General features: G+C 41.7%; 4 protein-coding genes across 7 annotated transcripts; 2 read left to right on the forward strand and 2 right to left on the reverse strand.

Annotated features, from left to right (window-relative positions):
• LOC115565053 (uncharacterized) lies at positions 1–5,396 on the reverse strand. 4 transcript variants are annotated; one of them, XM_089263891.1, is made up of 3 exons: positions 4,854–5,396; positions 1,399–2,432; positions 1–1,124 (listed from the first exon to the last, which is right to left on the reverse strand). In XM_089263891.1, exons 2-3 carry the CDS (start codon positions 2,222–2,224, stop codon positions 256–258), a joined length of 1,695 nt encoding a protein of 564 aa, XP_089120017.1. In that variant the 5' UTR covers positions 2,225–2,432; positions 4,854–5,396; the 3' UTR covers positions 1–255. The 4 variants fall into 4 exon arrangements, with proteins under 4 accessions (XP_089120017.1, XP_030245878.1, XP_089120018.1 ...); XM_030390018.2 differs by having other exon boundaries at positions 1,399–2,440; XM_089263892.1 differs by lacking the exon at positions 4,854–5,396 and adding an exon at positions 4,712–4,736.
• Positions 5,397–6,420: 1,024 nt separating this feature from the next.
• Positions 6,421–8,022, forward strand: Ssu72 (Ssu72 CTD phosphatase). Its single transcript, XM_030390019.2, has 3 exons — positions 6,421–6,781; positions 6,868–7,126; positions 7,206–8,022. Exons 1-3 carry the CDS (start codon positions 6,555–6,557, stop codon positions 7,305–7,307), a joined length of 588 nt encoding a protein of 195 aa, XP_030245879.1. The 5' UTR covers positions 6,421–6,554; the 3' UTR covers positions 7,308–8,022.
• Positions 8,023–9,006: 984 nt separating this feature from the next.
• Positions 9,007–13,428, forward strand: Zw (glucose-6-phosphate 1-dehydrogenase Zw). Its single transcript, XM_030388461.2, has 5 exons — positions 9,007–9,457; positions 11,205–11,335; positions 11,410–11,556; positions 11,816–12,033; positions 12,102–13,428. Exons 1-5 carry the CDS (start codon positions 9,454–9,456, stop codon positions 13,177–13,179), a joined length of 1,578 nt encoding a protein of 525 aa, XP_030244321.1. The 5' UTR covers positions 9,007–9,453; the 3' UTR covers positions 13,180–13,428.
• A 379-nt stretch (positions 13,429–13,807) lies between these two features.
• On the reverse strand, positions 13,808–17,669 carry et (eye transformer). The gene is made up of 2 exons (XM_089264418.1): positions 16,398–17,669; positions 13,808–15,296 (listed from the first exon to the last, which is right to left on the reverse strand). The coding sequence occupies exons 1-2, from the start codon at positions 17,585–17,587 to the stop codon at positions 14,390–14,392; spliced, it is 2,097 nt and encodes a 698-aa protein (XP_089120544.1). The 5' UTR covers positions 17,588–17,669; the 3' UTR covers positions 13,808–14,389.
• Between the last annotated feature and the right edge of the window lie 1,686 nt (positions 17,670–19,355).

Genomic DNA, 19,355 nt, shown 5'->3' on the forward strand with positions numbered 1-19,355 from the left:
TTGAGCGCAGTATTTAAATATATTAAATATAAATTTCAGATTCATTTTAACAATATACAAATATATACAACAGTTTAAAACATAAACGGCAACAGGGCGGCAAGTGGGACATCATTAAAGCTAAGCACTTTACGGTGGATGTCGTCTACAGCTACGCACATGCATACGCATATGCATGTGTGTGTGTGTTTAAATTTAACTTAATAGCTAAACCTTATTTTGCCTAACTGTATTTTGTGAAGTGGGGCACTGGGCTTAGACCAGTGTCGACAGCTCATGCAGCGAGATAGTTATATTGCTCATGTCCAGTGTTGGCGGAATTCCCGGACTAACCGATCCGCTAGCCTCGCGTCCCATCAGGCAGCTGCCATTGGCCGCAATGGATATCGGCTTGGGAGTTGGCGGTGTAGCTGTAGCCGGACGCACGAGATACGGTGAGTTGATAATGCCGCCAGTAGTATTATTATTATTATTGTTGTTGTTGGTGCTGAGCAACGGATTGAAGCTGCCATGTGAATGATTCGGAGAGACGGGAGTCACTGAAGTCGGATGCATCATGGAATGATTCTGTTGCCCGTAGACCGGCAACGCAGGTGGACAAGCGCTGCTGTTGAACGGCTGAGCTGACGGCAAGTTCAGCGACATGTTAAGAGGAGGCGTACGGTAGCTGATCGTCTTCTCCTTCTGCCATACAAACACGTTGTGCACCATCGCACCGCCGCAGAAAACGATGCCAACGCCAATCAGAATGCTGGTGATGATCGCCGGCGTCGAGTGAAAATGATTGAAGGTGTACAGTATGATGCCCGTGAGAAAGACAGGTATGGAAATGAAGAATCCGCTCACAGCGCACGTACGGCTTGCACTCGACTTCTCCAAGTACTTGTTGTCGCGCCCATCGAACATGGGCGAACGCAGCAGCTTCACCGCAAAGAGAAATTGTATTGCACAGACCAGCAGACAGCAGAGATTCAGAGAGAGCGACAGGGCGCACAGTGCCAGAGTCACATCGTATACGATAATGAAGTCGTCGCCATTGATGCTGCGTGTCACCGTGTCTTCGCGTGTGTTCGGCGAGATCTTTAGCAGAAAGATTAGTGAGAGCAGCGCCAACAGCAATGAAACTGAAAAGAAAATAAGGAACAATTTTGATGTAGAAGTCTCGTTCATTGAATCATCGTCGTTAGATGGCTGCTTTGCGTTTGAACCCATTACTAAAAACTGCAAGATGGCAAAGTTGTTATTATTTAAGAATTTTTTTTTTTTTTATGCCGGAATGAGACTGACTAAACAAATGCCTATGATAGACTGACAAAATTTACTCAATGCTGCCACAGCAAATCGACAGTTTGAAATATTTTGAGTGCTGCCACTAAGCTGAAAAGTGCTGCCACTCACCTAAACAAAGCAAGCCCAAACTGGTCAACACTTCGCGTGGTCCTGGACCATGTTTGGTTGGCTTTACAGTCGTCTGCAGCATCGAATTTGGATTGAGGCCCAAATTGTTGCAGTGGCTATAATTATGCATATTGCTGTTGTTGTTGAGGAAGGAATGCTGGGGCAGGTGTAGTGGTTGCGGTTGTTGTTGCTGCTGCTGCTGCTGCTGTTGATGCGTGCTGCTGCTGCTGCTGGCCAACATGTGCTGATTCGTGTAGGTGTGATGATGCAGACTGTTGCCATTGCAATGGCCGTTGGGCGTGAGCGGCGTCAGCGGTTTCATAGGCGCCTGCGTGGCAATATTGAGCAACGTCGACGCATTTCCAACACTTCGGACGCCGCCGTTCAGCATAGAGTTAGATGCATTCAGCGCGGATATGTTCAGCGGCTGTGGCGGCCGCAGGTGTATGTTGCGTGCCGTGCTAGCCACGGCAGCTGCCACCGGTGTCGGGGAAGCACCAGCAGTTGCTGCCGCCGACGCTGCCGCTGCCGCCGCTGCTGCGGCTGCTGCTGCTGCTGCTACGTTTGGCACGGGGCTCGTGGCAATGGTGGTGGTTGCTGTTGCCGCGGCCACCGCCGCTGAGGGTGGATTACCGCCGCCGTTGTTGTTGCTGTTGTTGTTGCCATTGCAATTGCTGTTGTTGGCATTGCTGTTGCCATTGCCGTTACCGTTGCCATTGCCATTGCCGTTGCTGTTGTTGTTGTTGTTGTTGGCAGTACGCAGCAGCTGTCCGCTGACAGGCGCCGCGGCTGTGGCGCTGCTCGCATTTGAGGCGTGCTTCAGCATTTCCTGTCCAGCTAGCTGAGAGCCTTCTGTCTCTCTCTCCCCCTCCTGCTTTGCGCCTGCTTCTTCTGCCTCCGCTTCGACTATGATGCTTTGCTGCCAGTGGCACCTGCTGCTGCTGCTACTGCTGCTGCTGCTGGCTGGCTAAGTCTGCTCCGCAACGCAATGTTCCATGGATGGTTCACATAATGAATGCCGTGCGCTGGGAAGTCTATGCAACTGAAATTATATTTTTATTATAATAATAGTAATAACAGTAATGATAATGATAATAATGATGATTATGATGATGAGAACGCCAAAATCATAGTAAAAACTTGAACTGAACTTAAATCAGGAAGAGAATATTAATAAATTATTAATAAACATAATGATAACAATCATGATTGTGATGATAAAGTTAAGACAAGAAAACTAATATCATGGTGGAACTTTCAACATAAGGATATTATTAATTGTGCATATTAATAATGACAATGATAATAATAATGAACAACGATGAGTGCATACTAATTCATGACAATCACGACGACGGTACTATAAGCCCAAAATAATGATAATGACTTATAATAATGACTTTAAATACAATAATAATAACGACAATTCCGAGAGTGATAAAAATAATCATAATGATAATTATGAAGAACAACATAATAATATTTTTCATTTGACACAAATGCTCTGTGGTCTGGCTATGGCTTTTCATTTTCATTGAGAATATATTCAGAAGAACTCCAGAGTTCTTCTTCTTCTGTTGCGAAAGGTGCCGAGAGTAAAAGATCGACCTAGCAGAAACTGTCAGAGAAGTCAAAGTAGAGACTATAATAGATTAAAACTACGCCGAAAATGTTGTGTTTTGTGAAGGAAATAGTGAAGTCTGGAAGCAGGACTCGCATTGGAAGATATTCATTGGGACTATATATATGGAGGCCGTGTGTCAGCTGGAATTACCATAGTCATAGTATAGAATAAGCTTAATAGAAGAAACAGTCCTTTCTCTCTCTCTGTCTCTCTTTTACTCATCCCTCTCTATTCTCTGTCTCTCTGCAGATCTCAACTTCTTGAAGCAAAACAACATCAGGTACATGCTACATATATGTACATATATCGTGCCGAAAACAACTTTCCCAAAACTCTTAGCCGCTGCCCAAGATTTACCTCTCTAGCTGAATCTCTGGAGTCTGGAGTCTCGAGTCTTGATTCTGGCCCCATAAAGTGTACGATCGGCATTTCGTTGGCCCCTTCTTCACTGCTCAGCTCATCTCCTCTCTTATCTTCTTCTGGCTCTTCTGTCTGTTCTGTTCTCTTGTCTGCTCTTCAATTTCCCCCACTCATTTAGGTCTGCACCGTTTTAATGGCTTTCTTCAGCGCTGTTTATCATGCCACGGCCAAAGCTGAGCCACTCAGATACAGCTTGGATACACCCAGCTAGTCAGATACTTAGATACAGATACGAATGCCAGAAGCAGAAGCAGAAACATTCGCACGCTCAGTTTGCGCCAGAGAAATGAGAATTAAGTGGCTAGAGACACGTAGAGTCAAGTTCCTTAACCGCTCCATTTACATATTGTCTTTCGGATAGAACCAAACTCTGATAAAATCACGTTTCTTTTGACAGCCCCAAAATTTCTTGATCAAAATCCTTGGCATAATTAAGTAGAAACCACAATTCGTATTAATTAAGCACATTTTTTTTTTTTGCTGATTCTCTTTTTACGCTCTCGCAAAGGGCATTTACCATAAATCAATTGCTTTGTCTATCTGGCGAGTTCTTAGGGCCAGAGAGAGAGAGGTAGAAAATAAAAGTGAATATACATAGCTCTGTCAATAGGATAGCGTGTACCGTATGGTCTCTTCCTTTCAATATTTTATAGGTATGTACATATGTATGTAGGTGAAGGCCTATAGTATTCTAGGTACATCATTTATTGGTATAATCAATTACTGCAAGTTTCAGTTTTGAGTTGAATTCTTTTCTCTAAGGATTCGAGGCCTACTATCTAAGGTCTTCGCAATTACTTCTTTGAATATCGTATTTAGAATCGTTGGATTAAAATCCTACATTGTGCATCTTGTTTACATTAGTAAGTTTCCTAATTTGCTTCTACACGAGCCGAATGCTGTATTGAATATCGTATATTGAATGGGATATATTGAATATCGTGTACCGACAATATTAAAATATATATATTATAAACATATAATATATCCACCCCCAGCTTAGTTATTTAATCAGGTAGGCCAAAAAACGTTCGTAAATTCAGCATATAGTACATTAAATCGTTTATTAAATATCGTATATCTCTCAGCTTCGATTTAGCAAATTTGTATCCTATAATCCACTATAGCTTGCACATCATCTATGTGTGGAATATCGTATATCTACAGCAGATAGAGTATTCCAGCTTCGACCAAGTACTTTCGGCTGTATTTCATTTAGTTTTTTTTTACATTGACTTCGCAGATGGTTTGAGGCGAAATTTTGATTACCTTGCAATTTGGCACATGCACAAAACACCGAAAAAAAAAAAAACAAATAAATAATATGTACATATGTACATGTGTATATATTTGTGTGTATATGTATGGTAAACACTGTAATGCATTTTGGCGAGTTGTTAAACAAGTTTACCTTTTATTTATGTTTTTCTGTTTTCTTAAGCTTTTTGTTTTTTTTTTTTTTGTGTTCTTTGATTTTGTTGTTTCTTTAATTTCCGTTGCGCGGCTGTGACATTTGCATAGCCATGGCTAAATAATATTTTGAGTAACCCGAAATTAATTGAAAAATTGGCTGGCTGGCTACGTGTGTGTGTATCGATGAACGGGACGGGTCTAGGCCTGGCTGTGCCTCACCAGCGGCATTTTTCTGAGAGAGTGAGCGCGAGAGAACGTGGAGCGAAAACGCGACGCGGCGAGCTTGAGGCACAAGCAGCAACTGGACGAGCACGAGCAAAACAAAACGGAGTCAAGCGAAGAGACAGGCTGCCCAACATATATGCATATGTATGGGTGCGTGCATGTGCATGCTATGGCTATACGTGTGTGTGTGTGTGTGTGAATAGAGCGGGCGACAAGTGAACGATGAGCGATCAAGTGACAAACAACGACTATCAACGACTATTCCCGAACACGAAGCCGAACCGCAGTCGGCATCAGCCGTTGGTTCTAGCCGCAGGGGCTACTGCTGCTGCCGTTGCCGCTGCCACTGCTGCTGTTGATGTTGATGTTGCTGCTTCCACTATTCGCATAACCAGTTAACAAGGCAACACACATACAAGCATACACACGGCCGCGAGTTTGTGTGCGTAGGGAAGAGATAGAGCGAGCCAACGAGTCAGCGAGCGCGCTGGACACAAGGCTGACGCTAAAATAACAAACAACACCGCGGCACAGTGGTAGCAATGTATTAGCCAGAATAATGAGAATGTTTACTTAAAGCTGGTAATTCATTCAAATTCAAACATAGTATTAATTAACATTAAGATTTAATTGTCCTTGTGGAACAGCAAATGATATATTTTGTATCATCCCGAATATATAAATGTGAATCCACTGTGCAGCAAGCAAATAACCTGAACCTGATCGGCGCTCTGTCTATGTTGCACATCTGCATTTGCATCTGTGTGTGTGCGTATAGGGTATAGGCAAATCGAGCGCGTGTTGGTGTGCCACCGACCACAGCAAAAACAACAGCAACAGCTTCAACTTGCTAAGCCACATTCCTCGAGTTCCGACTGGATCTGGATGGGACTCAGGGCGTGCACTCTTTTGCATTACCGGGAGCTTGGCGTCTGCTTGCTGCTCGTAACTTGCCACATAACAACATTCTGTGTCTACTTCAACGTGCATACCAAACATTCATATCACATGTATAGTTCATACATACACATTCCTATTTATGCCTATAAAATTTGTGCAACTGAAACTACATATTCTACTATACTTAAAGTATCAATTTATATGCTATAAAAATGTTGATTAACATTAAATCATTTGCAAATGGACGTAAATAATTTATAGGCTTTCATATTCATAATTGTAACGCTTTTTTAACAGTCAGTCAAAACCGTCAGCAGTCGTTGCCAGAAATTTTGAAGAAGATGATATTTTTATTATATGGTCACACTCAGTGTCACTGTCAATAATATCAATTTGTTGGGCAGCACTGTTGCTTATCGGCCGGCCGCCATTATTTATTTTGTCGGTCGCTGTCTATCGCCTTACCTCACGCATTGTAATATTATTGACGAAGGCCATCGTCATTCCGTTGATAATCTGAAAGTCGTGTTTTATAGTGGTTTTTAACGCGATTCCATACACTGCCAAAACAGACATGACTGCGCCGGGCAAGCTATCCGTTGCTGTCGTCTGTTCATCGAATATGAATCGTTCCATGGAAGCGCACAATTTCTTAGCCAAAAAGGGCTTCAACGTGCGCTCCTACGGCACCGGTGAACGGGTTAAGCTGCCCGGCATCGCGTTTGATAAACCCAATGTTTATGAATTTGGTACCAGCTACGAGGAAATATATCGCGATCTAGAGGCCAAGGACAAGGAATTGTAAGTAGCCCGAATTTGTACCTATGAATCATTCATAATCAATTTTCAATTGGTCAACTTTCAACTGGTCGATTTTGCTATTGCAGTTACACGCAGAATGGTCTGCTGCATATGCTCGACCGCAATCGTCGCATCAAAAAGTGCCCCGAACGCTTTCAAGAAACCAAAGAACAATTTGATATTATAATTACGGTGGAGGAGCGTGTTTACGATTTGGTTGTGATGCACATGGAATCGATGGAGTCGGTTGATAATCGTCCCGTTCATGTGCTAAATGTCGATGTCGTTGACAATGCGGAGGATGCGTTGATGGGTGCCTTTTTAATAACGGACATGCTTAATTTGGTAATTTGATTTTTAGGCGTGTTTTATTTATTTATTATCATTTGCATTTCGAGTGTTGGCTAATTTGCTGAATTTGCAGTTGGCGAAATCGAACGATATCGATAATGATATCGATGAAATGATACAAGAATTTGAGGAGCGCAGAAATCGTGTGATTCTCCATTCTGTGCTTTTTTACTGACAGCCGAAGACGTTTGGTAACGGTACTTGTCCAAACAATCACCCGCGCTCCACACTCGATCAGCGCAATCGATGCGCTTATCGATACGTTAAGAATTGTAAATATGATGAGCGGATCGAACAGAAATGTCCACACTACATGCCTACAAACAACTAGGACAAACGACAAACACACTCACAACAAGAATGTCGAATTTCAAAAAAAAAAAAAAAACCAAAAACAAAAAAAAAAACAACCAGCAAAAATAATTATGCAATAAAATTGTAATATGTGTTTACTGCATGTTCTATGCATACATTCATAATACATATATATATGGAAGATATGTATGTAGCAATATATATATACATATTTATATTCGATGCTGTTTTAGACTGTTATCCTACACAAAACACGTGCAAAAACTAATTGTTTGTATTTTTTTATATGATGTTCTCAACGTTTATTTCTAGTTCGATTGTAAATATAAAACAGTGATCTATTTCGATTATTGGCATTTATACACAAATATAGAGAAACACCAATGTACAGTGAAAGCTCTCTTGAACGAACACTGCCTCGTCTTTCTCAACGAATGAAATTTTTTCTATTTTGCATACAAATATGTTGAGAGAGATTGAAAAGTAGCGGGACATCAATAGAGTGTTCACTGTATATGCATCAATAAATATATATACATGTAAATTTGTATATATCTGAAACTATTTGTGTAATACATTTATTAAGTGCTTTATTTGATGATTCCATTCACCTGTCAATGGATTTGCGGCTTTGGACAACCTGTTGAGGCAACTGATAAGCTCTTAACCACACACACATACATACTTCTATCTGGCTGAATCATTGAAGACCTTTAAAAATCCTCTGTTGGTGGTATGATTCTATATGTCTGTCCAATCTAAATGATTTTAATCTAGCTGCTAGGCAATTTATATGCGCCGAAAGATTTGAAAAATTTGTGGAACGGTAATAAATAAAAATGAACAGTGTTCTAAGAGCAATGGCTTTTAACTAGGTATTTTTACTAACGAAAACATCAAAAACTGTTTGTATTGCGAACTATAAATTACCGAAGGCTAAATAAAAACTGTTTCCAGGGAAACTGGGAAAAATTAAAATACATTGTTTTTAATTCAAATATTAATTGTAAATTTGTTCAATTCTTTCATAAATTTTATTTTCCTTTATTTTTATTAATTTAGTTTTTATCTAATCAGACATGTTTTTAAATTATTATTTATTACATGTCCCTTATACATTATTATCTAATATATGTATGTACATACATATAAGATAATTATTTTGTATGTATTAAGTGTGCCAAAAAGAGCTTTTTGATGGCATGTTTATTGTATAAGCACATATTAATATTTACATTGCTTCTGGCTCTATATAAATTTAATTGAAATCGTGACACTGCGGATTGCGCGCAGTTTACAAACTTTTTAAGCGCATTTCTCGTTGTTGTTGTTGTTGCTCAACACTGGCAACGCCTGTTATGAGCAAGAGTTGTATGCGTTTGTGTGTGCCTATGCACAACAGAGAGCCCGGCACATTGACCACGTTCAAGCTGAAAATATCACAAGCTCTCTCAACTCTCACTCTCTCGCACTCACTCACTCTCTTTATTGTTGTTATTTTACACATAATATGTAGCGTGCGCTTGCTGTTGCTGCTTGTTGGCGTTCCCCTTATGTTCGCTTTGCACATTTGCTTTGGCGCATTCGCGCAGCGATCGTCTCAAGCTACATATCGTTAATATTTGAGGGCTCACTGAAAACCAAGAGGCACAAAAAACTAAACCTTCTTGCCAAACTACCAAGCTTGCATACCACAATAAAATAAATAAAGAGGAAAAGACGATTAAACAAAAGCTTTGTTCACGTTGCGCTTGCGTGCAAGTGCAGCCGTGTGTGTGTGTGTGTGTGTGCGCCTGTGTGAGTGTGCGTGTGTGTTGCCATCCGCAGCAAAAATCATAATATCTTCTGCACTTGACCTTTATTCAAATTATTGGCCAAGAGTGTGATTAATTGCCGCAAGGAAATCATTAGCAAAGTTGGCTTCAAAAATTGGCATCAAAAAAGACTGTCAGTGAGAATTAAGTAAATAAATAACAGTTAGCACACATACACAACGAAAAATAGACATGGGTAAGTTCATTAACGATTTACGATTTACGATTTACGCATACGATATGCACGAAAGCTCAATGAATGCAACAGTTAGAGATTGCACGAAGGGAGTTGGGGGATGGTGAATGTCTCTGGTGTTGGTGTTGGGAAACGCAACAGGTGGCGCGCTATGAGCCGTGTATCAGAAGTGAGGGAGAGAGAGACAGAGAGACGGTGACGCAGAGATACGGCGACGAAGAGCGCGCGCAAAAGAATGCCCTTCAAATTGTGTTCTTTAGGTAAAAGGGTCACCTACAAAGCTTTGCCGTCGGCTTATCGCATTTCCAATCACTTTACCTCATTCTCCAATCTGTTTTCGCTATTTGCATTCACTTCAAGATTAATGCACTAAATGTTAACCTTTTCACGTTAAAGTTGAGCAGCAGAGAGCGAGTGTGAGAGAGGAGGAGAGCGAATTAGAGAGCGTGCATTGGCATTGAGAATTAGCCAATGTTAATGACATTGAAAATGTACACGTAAATAATTACACATGTATGAATGGTTTACATACCTCACGATGTCTGTGCGTGTGCGCGTGTCGGTGTGCGCGTGTGTTGCTGTGTTTGTGTGTGTGTGTGTGCGTGCATAAAAAGCCTTTCAAAATGTATTTCAATGCCTTGTCAAAAGCAATGCTAAACACGATGCTGAATCATCTTGTAGGCGTCAAAAAAAAAAAAGTACACACACACACACGCACACAAATATGAGAAGTCAGTTAAAAAACAGTTAAAGAAATACAATAATTGAAAAACAAAACAAGTAGTTTCTTCTTGTTTATTGCGTGATTTGCTGCGTTCGCATTCCTTTTTGCTATATCAGCATTGCAACTACAGTGAATGCACGCTATGAGAAAAAAGAATTTAAACTGCAAAATTTACCATAATATATGTATGTATATAAGCTTACTCATTTATTTGTATTTAACTGATAAATATATATGTTGATTATTCAAAATATAACTGTATTAGAGTTTAATTTAAAAGATTGAGCTGGAACGATCTAAATCTAATCTAACTCAAATTTTGACTAATGTATATATGTAAACTTTTGCAAGCACGTTTTTAAGTTAGTCAAATATAACTTTATATATCATATCTTTATTATATATGATAATAAAGTAAACTATATCTCTCTATTACATACATATATGTATGTATAATTAAATATGACCTAGTCAAGAAACGTGCTTGCAAAAGCTCGGAAGAAAGGTAGTTACAAAGATATACACATATAAATATACATATATAATTTGTAAATTAACTCTATAATCTTGTATTCTATATATATGTATGTCTATATATCTACCTTCTATGCTATTTGACTCCATAAGAAAATAGATAGTCTAGTGGAAATGCCTTGCGAGTGCATGACCAATCGATTGCCGTCTCTGACTTTCAGCTGTTATTGCCCTATAGATCACAAACACACGCACACAGGCACAGACATACATATGTATATGTGTACATAACCCCTCTCTAGTAATATGCACTTATCTGGCATACAGGTATGAATGAGCTGGGGACTAAGATATAGTCAGCGTTTGAAAGTCAAGCTAAGAGCATTTGACAGATTTTATTTATTACGTCTCCGGTCATCGGATCGAACGTTACGCGCGGCTCTGCCGATCCTTAGATTAGAGATACAGTTACATACAGTTAAAGGAGTCCTAGAATTTCCATTCCAGAAATATATTTTATAAAACTATCGTTTCTTTCGTTTTGCCTAGAGTGCAAATGCTCAGAGCCCTCGGGCACCTTGGATCGCATCATCAATACTCTGAAGTGCTCAACTATGATATGCGAGGGCACACACTTTGACGGTCAAATTCCACACACTTTTGTGGTGTTTGGTGCATCGGTAAGAGATCTTCGTTCAGAGGAGCATAATTGATCACAATGAAGGAAAACTGCTATAAACACCTGCATTTACAGGGCGATCTGGCTAAGAAGAAGATATATCCAACACTATGGTGGCTATATCGGGACGATCTGCTCCCGAAGCCTACAAAAATTTGTGGCTATGCCCGCTCCAAGATGACAATAGACCAATTGAAGAGTCTATGTGAACCGTATATGAAGGTAAAGTTGGAAGCCCTTAAGTTCTCTGTCTAGCAGAAACTCTACAATCCGGGAATATGTCGGACAGATTCACCATATACTCTCTCCCTTTCACACCGTGAACGAGTATAGAAATTGGCTCTATAGTTGCTCTCTCGCTTCTATGCGATTCTCAAGCAAAGCTTTCAAGTTTTCGAGAACAATATTTGCTCAAATTGTTTGCTGTGCTCTTCTATGCGGTTCTCAATTTAATGGAATTCGACTTCTCTGCCTTTGACAGGTGCAACCGCATGAACAATTGAAATATCATGAATTCTGGCGCTTGAATAACTATGTTTTCGGACCATACGATGACGCCCGGGGCTACCAGTTGCTCAAGCAGCACCTGGAATCGATCGAGAATCGACTTAATGCGAATCGCATCTTCTACTTGGCACTGCCGCCCACAGTCTACAACCAGGTGACATTCCACATCAAGCACTACTGCATGTCCAAGGGGTGAGTGAATCATTTATCGTTAATCCTTAAGTGGATCGTGCCTAAGGTCTGCATTGATCTTTCGTTAGCGGCTGGAATCGGGTGATCGTCGAGAAGCCCTTCGGGCGGGATGATGTCACCTCGAAGGCGCTGAGCGATCATCTGGCCGGCCTGTTCGAGGAGGAGCAACTGTATCGCATCGATCACTATTTGGGCAAGGAGATGGTGCAAAATCTGATGACCATACGGTTCGGCAACAAGATTCTGAGCTCAACATGGAATCGCGAGAATATCGCCTGCGTCCTGATCACGTTCAAGGAGCCCTTCGGTACGCAGGGACGTGGCGGCTACTTTGACGAATTCGGCATCATACGAGATGTGATGCAGAATCATCTGCTCCAGATCCTATCGCTGGTGGCCATGGAGAAGCCATGCAGCTGCCATCCGGACGACATTCGCGATGAGAAGGTCAAGGTGCTGAAGTGCATCAAGCCATTGGAGCTGAGCGACATGGTACTCGGCCAGTATGTGGGCAATCCCGATGGCAGCACGGCGGAGGAGCAGTGCGGCTACCTGGATGATCCCACCGTGAGCAAGACATCGAACACGCCCACCTATGCCATGGCCGTCATTCAGATCAACAACGAGCGCTGGCAGGGCGTGCCCTTCATACTGCGCTGCGGCAAGGCATTGAACGAGCGCAAGGCCGAGGTGCGCATCCAATATCAGGATGTGCCCGGCGACATCTTCGAGGGCAACTCGAAGCGCAACGAGCTGGTGATACGGGTGCAGCCGGGCGAGGCGCTCTACTTCAAGATGATGACCAAGAGTCCGGGCATTACGTTCGACATTGAGGAGACCGAACTGGATCTAACCTATGAGCATCGCTATAAACATTCCGTGCTGCCGGACGCCTACGAGCGTCTCATTCTGGACGTCTTCTGCGGCTCCCAGATGCATTTCGTGCGCTCCGACGAGCTGCGCGAGGCGTGGCGCATCTTCACGCCCATTCTGCACAAGATCGAGCATGAGCGCATCCCGCCCATTCCCTATGCGTACGGCTCCCGCGGCCCCACTGAGGCCGATCGCAAGTGCGTCGAGAACAACTTTATCTACTCGGCGTCCTACAAATGGCATGGCCACAAGGCCGATGCATCTCATCTTTGATGCGGGACTCCATGGGATTCATTGACTTTTCGGTGTTTATGTTGATCATTAACTAACTCTAGCGACATTTATATATACATATATATATACTCTGTATGCATATATCCCTATGTATATATGCATATAATAGGCGATTTTTTTTTTAAACTTTACCCACGGTTAACTCTATAATGGTTTTGTTTTTTTACTTACTATTATAAATTTTTGTTGTATTAAATGGATTTGATGTACATATGTACATACCTCATATATCTGATACATGTTTTTTGGAGTGCATTCATTTGCTTTGGGTGGGGAATGGGCTATACTAAGACACACACTGAAGCTGAAATTTTATTTAAATTCAGGAAAGAACTATTTTCGGAGTAATTTCAACTTTTTCGGTTAAAGTGGAGAGAGAGGCTTCTCAGATATAATTCAAATTATAATTGTAAAGCTTAAATTTAGGGAAATCGAATAAAATTTGATCAAGTAATACTCATTATGAGAATAGTATGTCACTCTATTCGGAGTTCATATCATATATTTGAGTTTATTTATATACATACACATATGTACACATATACAGATATATACACATAATATACAAAGATCATATATACATACATACATATATTTGAGTCCACTTATTTACACTATAGATTATATTTACTTGAAGTAAATTTCTTAATATTAACAACAAAAATCTTTTAAATTTCTATAAATAATATATGTATATTTGATATACTCATTTTTAATTTTATATATGTACATAATCTTTAAGCATCGGAAAGTTTATAAAATAACTTAATTCGGAGTAGGGTCGATTTTCGAAATTCGGAGTTGAACTCTTGTAATCTTTCAATATTGCATTATTACAATTCAGGTTTCGGAGTCGATTCTTAGACATATACACATTAATATTTAAGAATAGAAAGATTTATATTTACATCTAATTTAGCATACATACATACATATGTATGTACATACAGCCTCGAGCACAGTTATCGATAGGCCACATGCATTTGCCTATCGATATTTGTGAACGAGTCAGCATTTGTCTTTATCTCTCTGCTTAATCAAAAGAGTTACATAAACGAATTTTAAATGATGTAATGGAATATGAGTTGCCTCCGACCTCAACATACATACATACATACATACATATATATATGTACATATATATAGACTGAAAGAGAGAAGGGAGAGCAAGAGATTTGATCCAGATGCATCATGGTAGGCTCACATAGCCTGTGACTTTGTCCAGCTGTGTGGGCTGCATGGAAATGTAGCCCGAGGGATTGGTCAGATCCGCAGCTCGATTTGATATGCTCACATAGTCCAGTGGCTGAGCGGGCACCAGTATGTCTGGAGGTCGAAAATTTCCATAGAGCACCGGCGGATAATGAATGCTGGCGTCCAAACTTCTCTGCTGTTCGTGCTGCTCCTCTCGCTGCTCCCGCTGCAGCACCTCCTGCTGCATATCTGTGGTGGCTAGAAGCGAAAGCTCCAGCGCCGGCGCCACACTCTGCAGACCCTCTGGCAGATCCACTTTAATGTTGGACATATGGCGCACCTTGCGCACAAAGAAATATAGGAAGCTGCCGAGTATGATGAGCGCAATGATGCCCTGTATATTGTGCATATGATCCGAGTGGACGACCGGCGCCATCGGTGACAATTGGTTCGGTTCCAGCCAGCTCATGCCGCCACTGCCAAGCGCATCGCGGCCATCGTAATTGGCCGAAACGGCCCAGGAGCCGACGAGCAGGCCAGCCGGCGGCTCGTATTGGCACTGGCTGCAGGGCTTCACCTCAGCGAACTCACAGTGGCTGCGGTCCGTTGTGTTCCAGCTGCACCAGCAGACCGTGTAGCCTCGCAGCAGCGCCTGTTCCTCCGGGGGATCCCAGGTGAGCTGCTCCTGCTTCTCCCTAGCCCCCATCACCCCGAACATGTTCAACTTTTTGGGCACGCGCCGCGCTCGCTCCGGCGCGTTCAGCCACGGTATTCGTATCCAACTGCTCTGAACCGAGCTGCCCAACGAGTTCTGACTGCGCACGACTATCGTAAAGTTATCGGTGTTCAGCTTCAGATCGGTGATAACGGCTCTATTCGTACCGACGGCCACTTTGGCAGGACTGTCAACAAAAAGTCGAAGAAGAGAAAGAAAATAAGTTATGCAAATCGATAACTTGAATGATCGATAAGTGTATATATGTGTATATCTGCATGAAGATTATTCGCTCAATGGATGAATCGAAGGTTAATTCATTACAAAGGGAATACATGGTATATTCAATGGATGATCATGTTTGTATACCTTCGATAAATTCAGAAATAGATTAATCGATAAGTCTATTAATGGAATTTAAACCTTGGACTTTAAATAGCTTATACCACTAACCACAGTGGTTAGTGCTTATGCCAAAACTAAGTGGATAAGTCGACTAACAGATGTCACTAGCAAAAAAGGCAAATCGATATCGGATTTTCAGGGTATTTTCGCATCGGGCTTGCCAACTGTTTAGGGTATACATTTGTATGTATGTATCCGAGTGTACATATTTAAATGCGATCACCACATTTCCATTTAAGTGATTATGGCATTAATTTTGTATAATGAACTCAAAATTCTACGAAATACGTACAAAGGCACAAATGTACCACGTTTTCGGTATTACAATAGAGAAGTAAGCTGATAACGATTATAGGGAATTACATTTTCAGCTTCAGCTTAACATGGTAAATGGTATGGTGAATGATTGTCGAACTGATTGAAAAACTGACATACTGAATGATGGACTGATTGATCAATTAACTGATTGAATGATTGAATGACCAATCAATTGATTGAGTGATTGACTGATTGATGAAATGCTTGACTAATTGAACTACCAACTGATTGAGGAACTGACTAATTGATCTATTGACTCACTGGCAGACTAACTAATTGAAATGGTGATTGAGCGACTGACTGAATGAAAGATTGACTGACTAATGACTAATCGATTAATAGACCATTTACAATTGAAGCGAATCCCATTATTATTGATGAGCCTTCATCGCACAATCTCCAAAGTGTCTGAAGATGCGTCAGAGGGATTAACCCACAGAGTTCCAGATGCAATGCACAATCAGTAAAGTGAAGTGATGTGAAGCGAAGTGAAGCGAAACTCCAACAGTGCTGGAGCTAGCGATAAAGCTAGCGTTAATTCAAGGCAATTAAAGAGCTGACTCACATGACTTGGCTCGGATCGCTGGACCTTTGTACGGTCACGTTGTAGGTGAACTGTGGGCCATTGTGCTCCAGTTGGGACAACGGCTGCCAGTAAATGTCCAGCTTGTTCGGCCGCCTGGGATCGATGTAGTAGCTGCCTGGCCAGACGCGCGGTGGACGTGCCGGCCGCTCTGGAAGCGTGTAGAAGCTATAGACAAAGCTGGGACTTGAATGGGCTCCTGAATAGTTGTAGCGACGTTTCAGCTCAATCGTATAGTTCACATACGGATGGGGCAGTCGGTAGAGGCAGACGCTCTCCCTGTTTGTCACCTGCTTCACATCTGACCACAGGATACTTTTGTTGTTGATGTTGTCGTTCAGCAGCAGCGTCGACCACTTGATTTTGTAGCCAATGTGGTTTGTGGACCGCTTGGCGCTCCACTCCAGGCAGATCGATGAGCTGTTTAGGCTCGTCACATTGAGATCGGCACCCGGACGCTCCAGCACGATCATCTGTTCGCGCCGCAGCTGGAATCGCTGCGAATGCTCACCCAATCGATCGTGCAGTCTCAATGTGAAGTTGAATGCCCTTTGGAAATTGTTCAGCCGGCCGATGCACTGCATCCGTAGGCCTGGACCAGCCGGCTGGCAGGCGACAGTCCGATCGCCATGCTGCAGCGTGTAGTTCGCCGTGGCGTCCACCGCATCGCTCTTGGTCGGCCTGCTGAAGCTGCAGTTGAATGGCGCCGGAGACTCGACGTCCTCGAATCGGCAGCTGAAGTCGTCGACCTGCAATCGCACGCCCACCGGAAAGAACGAGGAGACTATCGCTGCGCCATCGCACAGGCACTCATAGCCAAACGCACGACCGTGCTTCGGCCGAGCCGATCGCACCTCGTGGTAAATAGCCGTGCCATTAAGGATGCTCACCGTCAGATTCGATCGGCTCGCCTGCATATACAATCGCTGAGCTCCCCCGGCGCCGCACAGTTTGTCGAGGGCGGCCAGAGTGTCCGACCAGCAGGTCACATTGTATGAGTCGCCCTCGCGCAAATTATCCCGCGATGGCTCAATATGGAACTGATCGAGAGCCTCATGGACGGTGAGGCACATTGTGCAGCAGAAGCTAGCCACGAATACGCTAACGAAAACAGTGCGTCGCAGTCTGAAATCCATATTTCGATTGTCGTCATATATAGTACATATGTGCATATGTATGTATGTATGTTGTGTGTGTATATTTTATTTATAATTATGCGTGGCTATCGCTGGAAGTGCGGCTCTACTCGTACCTCGCCTCATGGAAGCAGCTTTCAAACTACTCTACAAGCGGCGCTCGTAATCAGTTTTGATTGCCTGGGCTGGGGTCTCTCGAAGAATTTTAAATACACAGCAATCGGCTCTTAAATGAAATAATTGATAAGCCGCTCCCTCATCCTAGTATCGAACAAATCGTACAATGTATGTATTTCAATGGACATATTTACGTCCATTTGGGGGGCGTGAGAAATCGGATCAAACTGTATCGCCTAGAGTTTTTAAGCTAGAACGTTCAAGTGTTGCACATGAGCTAATGTTATGCTTCTATAGAGACTTATGAAGAACTTCTTTGTCTACGCCCACCAGGGGCGTGACAAATCGAACCGGAAGATTTGGTATATACATATACTCGGGAGATCACTTCCAAGACCAAAAAGTTGTAGTGGATATATGTATGTCCGCCCATAGGGGGTGCGGCAAGCCTCAAAAGTTGATATCTCTTAAAGTATAAGAGCTAAAAGCTTCAAATTTGGATAGTTAAGTTAATAGTAACCTCCTCCCAAAAAAAATATTGTTACACCTCAAAAAATACCCTGTAATTTTCGCATTTTTGGAGCAGTTAGGTTACCGTTAGCTTGTTCCACGAGGAGCGTGGGAAATCGATAAAAATCGAGAATTTTCTACAGTATTAGAGCAAAACTTAGCTACTAAATTGCTGATGGGATGTGAATGAGTATTCCGCAGTCGGTGACGCCCGACTACAACGTTCTTTATTGTTATTATTTTCTCTCTCCTTATGTGAATATTTTATTGGTTCGATATTGTTTATACATATATAGATTTATACCCAGAAAAATTGAAAATGGCAAAATCAGGGTATAATGGTTTTGTTACAAAGTATGTAACAGGCAGAAGGAGGCGTGGCAGACCCTACAAAGTATATATATTCTGGATCAGGGCGACGAGCTGAGTCGATTTGGCCCTGTCCGTCCGTCCGTATGTTTGAACGCGTCGATTTCAGAAGATATAAAAGCTAGAGACTTTATCACTAAAAATCGATAACTACTCCCGATATTTTATTATCGATAAAAAAAACCTTTTCGAAAATCAGTTATAAAATTATATCTCCTACATCTTTAAAGCTAGAGTCTCCAAATTTTATTATAATTTTTGTCAAAATTTACCCGCCACCCTCATATTTGTAAAATGCGTATTTCAAATACTAGAGACTTGTGCTTGGTATATACATACATACATATGAACATTATGATACCGTTCTGAAAGTTTCATTAAGATCGTACGTCTAGATATTAAATTATTCAACAAATAAATTCTCAAAATATTGCTCGAAGGGTTCAGGGGATCTCGTAGTCGAGCAGTCTCGACTAGAGCTTTCTTACTTGTTTTAATAGTTTTCATTGAATATGTTAAATAATTTCTTTTATACTTACGCATGTATGTCTATTTAGGTATTTCAATGGCTTCTGGCTTCCTTTAAAAAATCCCGTAAATATATATATATAGACATATTTACGGAATTTTCTATATATATAATATATATATATGTATTTATTATTTGTTATCATAAAATTTGATGCGTAGAAATATGTAGTTCGGACTGGGATTCTCCGAACGTAAATGTGATTTTTCTGTTTTTGTTTTTCGTAATGGTCACCACACAGTAAAAATGGCAAACGCCCACTCTAGCCCAGGAGTTACT

The sequence above is a fragment of the Drosophila navojoa genome, chromosome X (genome assembly GCF_054131105.1).
Source record: "Drosophila navojoa isolate 15081-1374.11 chromosome X, UAZ_NAV_1.0, whole genome shotgun sequence".
NCBI lineage: Eukaryota > Metazoa > Arthropoda > Insecta > Diptera > Drosophilidae > Drosophila > Drosophila navojoa.

Excerpts from the sequence above, each read along its gene's own strand:
- Zw (XM_030388461.2), top strand. Across the intron at positions 11,336-11,409 it reads TTGTGGTGTTTGGTGCATCG|GGCGATCTGGCTAAGAAGAA; the intron begins GTAAGAGATCTT and ends CTGCATTTACAG. Across the intron at positions 12,034-12,101 it reads CACTACTGCATGTCCAAGGG|CGGCTGGAATCGGGTGATCG; the intron begins GTGAGTGAATCA and ends ATCTTTCGTTAG.
- et (XM_089264418.1), bottom strand. The coding sequence starts at position 17,587 with ATGCACATATGTACTATATATGACGACAATCGAAATATGGATTTCAGA. Across the intron at positions 15,297-16,397 it reads AGCGATCCGAGCCAAGTCAT|TCCTGCCAAAGTGGCCGTCG; the intron begins GTGAGTCAGCTC and ends TTTTGTTGACAG.
- LOC115565053 (XM_089263891.1), bottom strand. The coding sequence starts at position 2,224 with ATGCTGAAGCACGCCTCAAATGCGAGCAGCGCCACAGCCGCGGCGCCT. Across the intron at positions 1,125-1,398 it reads TTTGGGCTTGCTTTGTTTAG|TTTCATTGCTGTTGGCGCTG; the intron begins GTGAGTGGCAGC and ends TTTTCTTTTCAG.
- Ssu72 (XM_030390019.2), top strand. The coding sequence starts at position 6,555 with ATGACTGCGCCGGGCAAGCTATCCGTTGCTGTCGTCTGTTCATCGAAT. Across the intron at positions 6,782-6,867 it reads GAGGCCAAGGACAAGGAATT|TTACACGCAGAATGGTCTGC; the intron begins GTAAGTAGCCCG and ends TTGCTATTGCAG. Across the intron at positions 7,127-7,205 it reads TAACGGACATGCTTAATTTG|TTGGCGAAATCGAACGATAT; the intron begins GTAATTTGATTT and ends CTGAATTTGCAG.